The 11,065-nt window shown below is 34.5% G+C and overlaps 2 protein-coding genes across 3 annotated transcripts; one reads left to right on the top strand and one right to left on the bottom strand.

Moving 5' to 3' along the window:
• Window positions 1–43: 43 nt before the first annotated feature.
• On the top strand, window positions 44–5,605 carry LOC140063496 (AP-4 complex accessory subunit tepsin-like). Its single transcript, XM_072109838.1, has 12 exons — window positions 44–142; window positions 505–577; window positions 797–888; window positions 973–1,066; window positions 1,780–1,847; window positions 1,966–2,101; window positions 2,526–2,771; window positions 3,091–3,181; window positions 3,274–3,396; window positions 3,505–3,583; window positions 3,680–3,814; window positions 4,005–5,605. The coding sequence occupies exons 1-12, from the start codon at window positions 104–106 to the stop codon at window positions 4,857–4,859; spliced, it is 2,031 nt and encodes a 676-aa protein (XP_071965939.1). The 5' UTR covers window positions 44–103; the 3' UTR covers window positions 4,860–5,605.
• Window positions 5,606–5,753: 148 nt separating this feature from the next.
• Window positions 5,754–9,298, bottom strand: LOC140063499 (ATP synthase subunit f, mitochondrial-like). 2 transcript variants are annotated; one of them, XM_072109842.1, is made up of 5 exons: window positions 8,681–8,841; window positions 8,461–8,565; window positions 8,020–8,136; window positions 6,492–6,534; window positions 5,754–6,130 (listed from the first exon to the last, which is right to left on the bottom strand). In XM_072109842.1, exons 1-4 carry the CDS (start codon window positions 8,727–8,729, stop codon window positions 6,506–6,508), a joined length of 300 nt encoding a protein of 99 aa, XP_071965943.1. In that variant the 5' UTR covers window positions 8,730–8,841; the 3' UTR covers window positions 5,754–6,130; window positions 6,492–6,505. The 2 variants fall into 2 exon arrangements, with proteins under 2 accessions (XP_071965943.1, XP_071965944.1); XM_072109843.1 differs by lacking the exon at window positions 8,681–8,841 and adding an exon at window positions 9,150–9,298 and having other exon boundaries at window positions 5,758–6,130.
• Between the last annotated feature and the right edge of the window lie 1,767 nt (window positions 9,299–11,065).

Here is an 11,065-nt window from a genome sequence, read left to right as displayed (position 1 = left end):
ACGACACTGCACAAAATCTGAGCTGAGTGCGCGAACTGCCAAGGGAAACCCGAATATTGGAGTAAAATTGGTGTTGTTCGTAAATTTAGAGAAACTACTAACAATGGCAGGGATAACGTCTAAATTTCTGCTTCTTAATAAGGTATATTATTGTAAGAATAAACAGAGCGACTTGTTAAGCTAATAAAACAAATTGCTCACTGTATAATCGTCAATAAAAGCTAGGCCGAGGCGTGTTCGCCGGATTTGATACATATTTACGTTACGACCACGATAAAAAGGATTATCGCAGGCGCTATTTCAAAGAAAATCAATTATGTTTATGTGTACTTACGGGCCTAGCTTAAAAAATTATAATTTTTTTTAATTCGTTTACACATAATACAAAAACACCTTAATTATCAAATAAAAGTAAACAAATAATTTATGGAATAGGCCTACTTATACAGTATTATTTTGTTTTTATTCTTTGTTTTTTGTGAACATGTTTGTTTTATTTTTTAGATGAACATGCTTGTAAAAGCTACATCAGACGACGCAAGTCCAACGCCAGGTTATCTGTATGAAGAAATCACAAGTATCCTTCACATATCTACTACTCAAATACCATCCCTAACTTTCAACCTCTCCCTCTCCTCTTTTTTTGGCTCAAGTCAATTTATTTTTATTTTTTTGGCTCAATTTATTTTTATTTTTTTGTGGAGGAAATATTAAACAAAATATCTTGCAGTTCAAGGTTGGGGAGTGCCTTGAGGCTTGTAAAGTTCAATAAATTCCTTTACTTTTGTTTTACAAGATCTAACATGTGGTACACCAGGACAAACTTTAGCTTTGCTTGATTTTCTGGTAAATAGACTAGAAATACAGTCGTGTTATGTCAAACTAAAGGTGGGTAGTGTATCTATAACTAGTAGTAAATTAGCTGAGAACTTAATGCATTCATTCATTGTATAACCTTTGTACTCTTTACAGGTTCTAAATGTAATGATTCGTGTAGTTCAGTATGGTCATCCACCCTTTGCAGCTGGTTTGCGTCGCAATGCCACTGGTATTAATAAAGCAACTAGTAAGTATGTATTATCATCAAGTGGCATCTATACAGTACATCTAAATGGCGTACACTGTCCTTCCATTCAAGATGCATCATTATGCCCTTCCACAATGACATAATGTAATTCCAAATGGCATACTTTACATTCAAGTGCATACTATACCTCTAACGGGAGTACACCTTCAAGTGGCATAATGTAAGCCAAAGGGCATACTGTCCTTCCAAATGGCATACTGCACATCAAAAAGGGCATACCGTCCAAACGGCATACTCACTGTACATCCAAAGGGCATACAGTACGTCCAAACGGCATACTCACTGTACGTCCAAAGGGCATACAGTACATCCAAATGACATACTGTCCTTCCAAATGGCATACTTACTGCACATCCAAATGGCATACAGTACGTCCAAATGGCATACTCACTGTACGGCCAAAGGGCATATTTTCAGTGGCATAACGTGGAGGCCTGATGCCCCTGGTGTAGGAACCTTCTAACGCTGGATGTCTCAGGCGTTTTTAGCATTGTCGACATTTAATTTAATTTTCCTCTGGGCACTGATCAGGGGCCCCTATAAGCTCCAGGGCCTCTGGGTTTAGCCAGTGAGTGCTCATAGCGGTTACACCACTGCATATTGTACAACGTCCACAAATTACATTCCGTATTCCAAAATGTCAAAGGGCATACACATCCAAATGACATCTAATTTTTGTTGTTTTCTTTCAGTGCATAGTGGCCCACCCCATGCTACCTGTGACAATGCACCTTATGTTGCTGTAAGAAAGGCTGCTACGGTATGCAATACTTTCACATATTTATTGATAATTGAAAAATAGTTGAAAAGGACTATGTAATTTAAAATGCAAATTTATTGCAAAAACAAAGTTATATAATTGTACTTTATTTATCAAGCAATTGTCATCCATCCTGTTTGACACTGAGAAAAAATCACCGTCAACATCAAATTCTATAAACACAGTTGGATATGGTGTCAACAAGTCCAAAAAGACAATGGGAGGATTTGGAAATACACAGACAGTACATGAAAGTAAGTCAGTAAGTTGTAATGGATAGAGAAACCATTTACTGACAATTCTGTCTTGACCATAGAGAATATACTGTATATAATTAACTAGAGAGTGAACTCTGAATACAGTCAGAGCTCAATTAATTCACCATGTAGAAGGACCACGGAATATGGCTGCATTACATCAGCCAATCAGATATGCCAGATTGAAGTCACACCCGCAAGCAGTTGCACACCACTAGTCCACTGCATCTCATAGTGGAGCGTATCAATGTGTGAATGCATTTTTATAGAAAAAATTAAATAAATTATTAAATGTTGTACTGTATTTGAATATTAAATAATATTTTTCAACTGATGTAAGGTAGCAGATATTCACTTTGCTGTCAAGTTTAATTATTATCTCTATGGTCTTGACATAATTTCTACTACTTTAATTTTTTAGAGACACTTACAGATCAACTTAAAAATGGATTTCAGCAATTAGCAGGTAGCTTCTCTGCAACAGAGAACATAACTCAACCAAGAGCATACAAAGCAATGCATGGTGACACCAATAAAAGCTACTCAGAAAGTATGAGTATGTATAAGGGAGATTTAATTAAGCACACTACTAGTCAAGTCACTATACCAACAAAGCAAGATAGTACAATAGTTGAAAATCCTGATTTAGCAAGATTAACATATAAAGGTATTGTAAATAAGTCAACCATATAATATGATCAATAAGTCAATCACTCAATGTTAGCTTATATGTATGGGTCCATGGCAGCACATGAGACTAAAATGGCTTATATAGCAGGAAAATGTCATAGTTTCTTTCCAGGAGCTATTAGAGCCTTAAACATAATGTAGACACTTTTTTGTAATGTTTTTGTTTTTGAGTTCGTGTTGTGTCTGTTGGATATTGTGCTCCGCCAACAGAGCAAACAGAATTTCTATGTTTTTTCTTAAAACAAATGATAATAAATGATACTTGACTTGACTTGACATTCAACTTATTTTAACAGGAGGTAAAGCAGGGGGAGGATGGGAAGAAGATGGATCATCCGATGGTATCAGCAGTGATCTGAGTAACGGCAGCACACCTTTATCAGAGAAGTATGTACATTTATCCACTAACCTGCCATACATATTAAGCTATTGACTACATTATTATTGATACTTTTTAAACTGAATTGTTTTATTATTAGACTTCAAGCTGCTGCTGTTGTTGAAGATTGGATTGAAGAGGCTAAATGTGTTGAGGATATTGTGACTACCAATGAGGGCAGGTCTATTCCTTCTCGTCAAGAACTCGACGAATTAGAAGGAAGGTAGAACTAGAAGTTTTCTAATAAATTCACCAAACATTTATTAAAAAATCAAATGTTTAGCCAGGTTGAAGTTCAATATATTGATATTTTCTCTGTTTCGTTTGTTAGGTGTGATACCCTGAATTGTGATAAGGTTTTGGAATTCCTAATCCACAAAATTGCTCGCCCAGAAAATGTTATTAAGATGGTAAGTAGCATTTATATTCACCTTTAATATTTTTTGCAGTACATTAAATGACACAATAAATGACTAGGAATCACTTCTACATATTGTTTTCTATAGAGGGCACTATGTGCTATTGAACGTCTCGTAAACACCGATCTACTAGGACATGACATTCATCAACTACACAGTTCTTTACAAGATATAATTTCATCTCAAGAAACTAGCAAACAGGCCGTTTCAAAAGCCAAAAAGGTGAATGCGATATCTTTAGTTGAAATGGAGAATCGGGAGATATGGAAAAGAGAGGGGGAAAGTTTTGTGTTGTTTTGCTTAAAGTGGCTATGGGTCATTCAAATACTTTTCAGGTGACACTGATTAGTAGATAGAATTCTAAAAGGTTAGATTTGTATTGTAAATTTGATTTAATTTTTGTTTTCAATAGATTTTACGCCTAATCCAAAGCACAGCCAAACAGGACGAAATAAGAAACATTCTAACAACTCAACAACCAAAAGTATCACCAGCTACAATGGAAAATTTAGATACAAGTATCAAAGATTTAGATAAAAATTTACTTTCCAACTTAGATTTAATTAATCATTCCAAAGAGGATCCGGAAAATGCGAAGAGCAATCTGCCACATTCAGAAACCTTAACACATTTGGTAATAGAACAAAACAAAAGTATAAATAAATTAGACGGAGAGAAAACACAAAAAAGTGTGGACAGTGCTGATACAATACCTTTAAGTGGACAAAACATGGACTTGCAAACAGGACATAATTTACGTTATGGAGACAATCCAAGAATTATTGGACAAAATGGAAAACAAGGGGATACCATTGCCAATGTTAAAGATTCGATAGAGGAAACTGATTCTAGTATAAATCCCTCTACTACAATTGAGGGTTGTGTAAAAGAACCAGAGAAAACATATTCTTCTAATGATCTGTTATCTGATGAAAGTAACATTGGTGATCTATTAACCTCATTAAATTTTAAAACTGACGTTAAAATTGCGAGTGGAAGACCAAAAGAAAGAACACCTTTGAACCAAATGCAAACAAGTACTCCACTGCAAATGCAGCAATCTCTAGATAAAAACTCAATTGCTGCAATGTTTCCGCAGCTGTCTACCAGTAATCTTAGCGGAACCAGTGCTCTACCTCTCCAGTTAGGGAGGCAGAGTGCAGGCTTTGATTTTGTAGGTGGACAGAATGACACTAAAGCTAAACCAAAAGCGCAAGAGAAATTTGACTTTGTACAAGAGGCTATGAAATCTGCAATCCGAAAATAGATTTGCAGTTTGGACATTTTGAAAGAAAATATTTTGTTAATCTATTTCTATATAATATTTGTACAGTGAATCATAGCCAAAACAATCTATTTAATAAACCTTACGAACATGAAAATATGACTTTGTTTTACAATTTAAGATTGTAACAAACACACACTGGAAGAGAATGTACATTTAATAGGCCCTACAACTTATGAAACTACAGTACTTGCAACACAGCCTGTTGTGTGCTATACACAGACATTGTTATATTACTTTAAAATATACTTTACAATATCTTATATCCTCTGGTATAAAACTAAAAAATTGGGCAGACTTTGGGTGGTGGGACTATGCCTATTAATTGGTAAGCGTTTCTTTTAAAAACTCATCTGAACTGGCTATAGAGAGGCCTACATCCAGACCAAAAGTCAGTAACTGGGACTATGCCCGTTTGTGAAATCAGACAAAATAAGGGTGGGATTTAGACCATAAGTTGGATTATACCGGAGGATATATGGTAATACATTTCAAATAAACAAAATAAGCAGTGTAGATTGAGGAATGACAATTGAAAACCATCTGAATACAAATAATGCTGTAGCCTACTTACATGGGAAAGAATGCATAGAAACCGGTCCTTCCTTCACTGTGCTCAGTTAATTTCTGTGAAACAACCATTGTGCTGTGCTCTCCAGGTGGCTACATTTATGGAAAAACTGGAAATTTTAATTACGACTGCCCATAAAATTAAGACTGCCCAATAACCTGACTCAGTACCTGCCAAAACTAGGAGTACTTGTAATTTATAGTTTTAACACTGTACAAATATTATACACACATAACAACCACATTATTGAGGTAACATAAACAATCTGTTTTTAATACAACTCTTTATAACAACTTGTATTGCTAATAATTAACAGTTCACAGCAAGAATGTTTTATGGGATTAGGTAAATTATTTTGTAATGAATAAGAACTTCTTAGCATTCATAGTGATTGTCTTCTTCTCATCCATAATGAACATACAGATCTTGGCATACATAAAACTATGCCACATCTTCCTAATGAACATGTCAGGTCTTCTTAACATCCATAATGAACATGTCAGATCTTCTTAACATCCATTAACGTACATGATACATAATGACGGATTTCCACTAAACACTAATGGATTTTCACTCAAAAACGAACTGTATTTGCAACAGTGGTAATTATGATAATATAGTCAATTCTTTAATTCTGTAATCTACGTGTCTATCAGTTGATAATTCAGTAATTTGTGGTGTCCTGTAAAATAAAAATTACATAATCAGTGATGTAAATAGTGGCTCCAAAAATGTTAGTACATACAGTATCAGTGAGTGTCAACAAATAATGGCTAAATGGTTTAAACAGCTTGTGGAGATGGGTGCCAGTTTTAAGCCTTTTTCGACATATTTTAATGTCTGAAGTAAAAACAAGTAGGTTTTGTCACTTGCCTTTTCACACAAACATGTTACTGTACATCAACAAGTTGCGTAAGGAACAAGTATTGTTCTAGCATTACAGCCGGACTCGCAGTAATATAATAAAGATTATTGCAAGCTCAAAAGTAATGCAAATTAAAAACTATTATTAAGTTAATGTATAATCTATCCAATATACTCACTCTGTTATTTAAGTTTAGTGATATTTTCTGATTCTGTGGTGCTCTGAAAAAAAATTACATTTTATTTTGAATTTCATTAACATAAAACTGAAACTGCTTTTGAATTACTGCAAAATTGATTTATAAAAAGATAAAACAGCAGAAATAAAAAAAATTGTTTTCAATACTTTAAAATTGATAGTACAGTCAACTCTCCCAATACTGGACACCCTTGGGCGGGCATATATTTTCCGGTTTTTCGAAAGTCCGGTTTCCTGAAAACATATTTTTAAAGTCATCACGTTGTCACTGAAAATGCTTTGAATCACCGGTCGGAATGCTGCCCGGTGCGGTCTAGCGTAGGGAAGGCCTAGGCTATGATTGTGTCAAGCTAGTTTTAATTAAATAAATACTGATAGGCCTAGGCCTACTTTATTAATATTAATATTCAATTTACCTTTTTTAAAAGTTACATTATTTACTGTACCAATAAAACATGTTACAATAGTAAATTATTTTTTCTCAATGTGTTTTTAACGGCAAAAAGGCCTACGTACGTACGGTGAACATAATTTCGGTCTGTTTATTGGTTTTTTTTTCGTGAGCTAGCTAGCAGCAGCAGCATGGGTGATAAAAATAGCAAAGCGGGGCTTTGATTGATGCGCATGTGCAGAGGTGTCATAATCAAATAAAAACGCCCACACCTGGACCACATGTTTTTTAAGCTCCTTTATTTTGACGTAATTTGATAGCAATGATGAAAATTGATTAGGTAAATGAGCCAAGCAATGACACAATAATTAATTGGTAACATTTCAAAGTTTATTAACACTAGTTAAGTCAAGTTCAGTCCGTTTACGTTTTGCCATAATGATTTCCAAATTTATAATGATGCACATTTTTAGTGAAACAATTCCTTTTTAAAGTCCTATTGCAATTGTGAATTTAACAATAATTTAAACAAAACAAAGACACAAAGTGGAATGTAAATTGAACTTGAACAATTCATATGCTAAAAAACAGGGAGTTGTTAACAACTCCCTGCTAAAAAACGATAGACATTAAGACATTGCGCTTCGATGTGAAAAAGCCCTAGCCCACCGCAGTTCGATACGCAACAAAGCAATTGCCGCCTCGTGGGTTAACAATGAACTGACCTGTCAATCACAGTGTAGCGCTCCATGGCAACATTATTTGATCGTACCGCGAAACGTCGCGCACTTCATGGTCAGGGTATGGTTAAAAGCTTTTGTATATTGTGAATGTATTGAATCCGAGTCAGCGACGACGATGTTACGTTGTTTTCGTAAATATTTGGAGTTTTTTAACTGTCAGTCCGGTTTTCAGACGCTAATTTTCATGTTTTGTACTTCATAATTTGTCCGGATTCCGGAATTGGGTATTCCGGTTTTCATAATAAATTACAGTACATTTAGAATAGGGACAAATTGGGCCCTCCAAAAAAGTCCGGTTTTTCGTGAATTCCGGTTTTGGGAGAGTCCGGTATTGGGAGAGTTGACTGTATAACATTTTTGAAAAATAAACTCACTTTCTTTCTTGAATCTCCATATATATGTTAGTCCGATGGTTAACGCTACAAATTGGCCAATAGGAGCAATGTTAGCTTTCCTCACATTGATGTACTTGGTATGGTACCGCCAGAAATCTATGAATACCATATTTAAGAACTAAGTAAAGTAGATATTATTTATTATTTAATTACCTGTATATCCTTATTTTTTTTTATTATCAATGTAACTTGCTTGTCTATCAAACTTGTAACTAATTGATAACAAGATGTCTTTTGAGCAAGTATTATTATTGCACTACAGCCGGACTCGCAACAACATGAGAGGTGATGCTGTAAGCTCTTTACTAGTGCATTATAACAATTTTCCTATACATTGCCAAGTCTCTAAAACCTGAACACCATTCAGATTGACACCAATCTATAATTTAAAGATTAGAACAAAAATACTGTCATACGCACTTCTAACAACAGCATTTTTCACTCCACTTGGTGTGAAGGAGCATGTTGCAAGCCACTTCGGTAGCTGACCAAGTTTCACTTCACGAAGAGGTATCTCTGCTATGGCTGAAATAGAACAATTTTTTTTATATGTTAACAAAATTGGCTAGATAGCGGGTAATATTATAACCTGTCCTGACTGGGCCTATAGACTTTAGTTTACCCTGAACAATTCACTAACCTCTCAACAACAAATGTTTTATTGAAATGTTACATGTTTCGTTGAACATTCATGGATGGCATATTTCCAAGAAATGCAAAATCCAACAAATCACATTTTTTCTTTTGCACTAAAGCTAGACTCACAATGCCATGGAAAGAAATTGCAAGCTCAAAGTTAGCGCTACTATTACTCTACTACTAGCTAGGCCTAGATGCTTCAAGTCACCAATGAAATCGGTGGCAACCAGAGGTCATGCGGTAAACCGACCATGCATATTATAAAAATGAAGTCGTTTTTATAGGCGAGCGGAGGCCTAGCCTAATCTCTATAATAACGCATTCTAGGCCTTCTCTTTTATTGCATTACGTTTTTAAAATTGAATATAACATTCAAATGACATTCATTTATAAATTCTCTTACAAAAAGTATTCATATTTAATAGATTATTCTCATTTATGCAACTTTTACAAACTACTGCAAACCTCACCTTTACCGTCGGCCATGTTGAATCAAGCGGAACAATACACCGGCAAAAGATAAAATGTGATCCGCTACCAACGAGACTTGGAGACAGTCGGGCAGCAAAGTGGTTGACCTCGCGAATTATTACCAAATCAAAATTTGAATTGCCGCCATCTTGGAATCGCGATAAAGCAAGTAGTGCGGAATTACAAAATGCAGCAAAAAAAAATGTCAATAACATTTAAATAGCATATTCATACAATTAAATTTATATTAATAAAATTCAACTAAGGATTTTACGAAAGATAGGCTACTTAAGAAATACTGCCGAGATCGGTTCCCCCACACGGCGTAGGGTACCGCAGTGCTAAGGGGCCTAGGTAGGAAAAAATCTGATTTTACCTGTTAAACATGCTTGAACCAAGGCCATTTTAATATATATTATCCAGATTATATATCAAAACAAACTGATAAAAGGATTTGTTGATTTGCTTCTGATGAGAAAAGTGCCGGATTCATTTCGCTGACGGCGAATGAATACACGAATTTTCGCCATTTTCTAGCACTAGCCTTGGGTACCCAGACAGCTGATAACGATTATATTCGATTGTCCAGACGTCTCTGCTACTGGTGCTCAATACTACAGTATGTATTACTATGGACCTATAGGTCCATGGTATTACTGTACATATAGTACTGTATGTTTAGTTTTTGCTTTCTTTATGGCAAAATAAATATTTAATTTTTATTATTGCTTATTTTGCTTTAACTTTATCCAAGAAGAAGTAAATATTATTATATATATGCATATTACAGTCAAGTTGCAACTGCCACGAATCCACTCCACTTTGGTTACTAACTAAATAATTAATAGTATAACATCATAACTAACAAACAAATTAACAAGTTAATAAATTAACCACCATTAAATAATTTTATTTACAAAAAAGTATTTTACATACAGTATAACATGTAATATCTTATTTACATCGAAGTAAAATATGCCTATCAAACTATCTTGCTTGCTCAGGCTAAAATATCAAGTTATATATGTCAATATTTGAGTTAAATCATCGCGATAATAAAATTTTTATTTTTTTTTTATTTTTAAAGACGTCTGTTACGTACATCAATTTACAAATATCAAAATAGGATTGTTTTTGCAGCACAAGATGAATCACAAGTCGGATAGTTTATTCTTAGAAACCTGAAAGAAAAAAAAAACACCAATAATGAGCTATTCATAGTTAAATAATTTTAATGTCAACTTTAGTCATCCTAAATTTTGTCGCCATGATCACTACTATACACAATACTGTATATATAAATATCATATGTACGACCATCCAAATTACCTCATCCTTCCACAGTCCTTCCTATCCTAGCCTAGGCTACATTATTGTCATATATTTACAAACCTCCAACAGCCACAACGTATTTTCTTTTCTTTGGCAAAGAATTTCCCGTAATATAGTCCTAAATTAATTAAATAAAAAGGTCTAGGCCTAGGCCTTTCTTTAAATATCCGACGATATATATCCATAATCCAGTGGATATAGATTCAACATTTTAAACATAATAATAATATGGCTTCACATTGATTATAATAAGTCGGCGATATGCCACTAAAAACTAGCCTGCGGCCCTCTCTATCCGCCTACAAATAGCACTGGGTTTCCGTCAAATGGGCTAGGCCTAGCCTAGGAGGCCTAGATAATACTACAAGTTGGGTACATTTTTTTACAACCAAATAATCTACAATTATATTGCAATATTTACCAAACTAGCACCAAATCCAAAATAAAAAAGCTACTAATAACATATTTTGGTATATTAACTGGTTTAAAAACGGATTGCACATAGTGATTTTGAAGGATTGAAATTACTCAACCACACGGCCTGTACTAAACATACGAATCCAAGATGGAGTCTGCTTAGAAT

The sequence above is a fragment of the Antedon mediterranea genome, chromosome 1 (genome assembly GCF_964355755.1).
Source record: "Antedon mediterranea chromosome 1, ecAntMedi1.1, whole genome shotgun sequence".
Classification (NCBI taxonomy): Eukaryota; Metazoa; Echinodermata; class Crinoidea; order Comatulida; family Antedonidae; genus Antedon; species Antedon mediterranea.
This window is presented reverse-complemented; position numbering and strand designations above follow the sequence as displayed.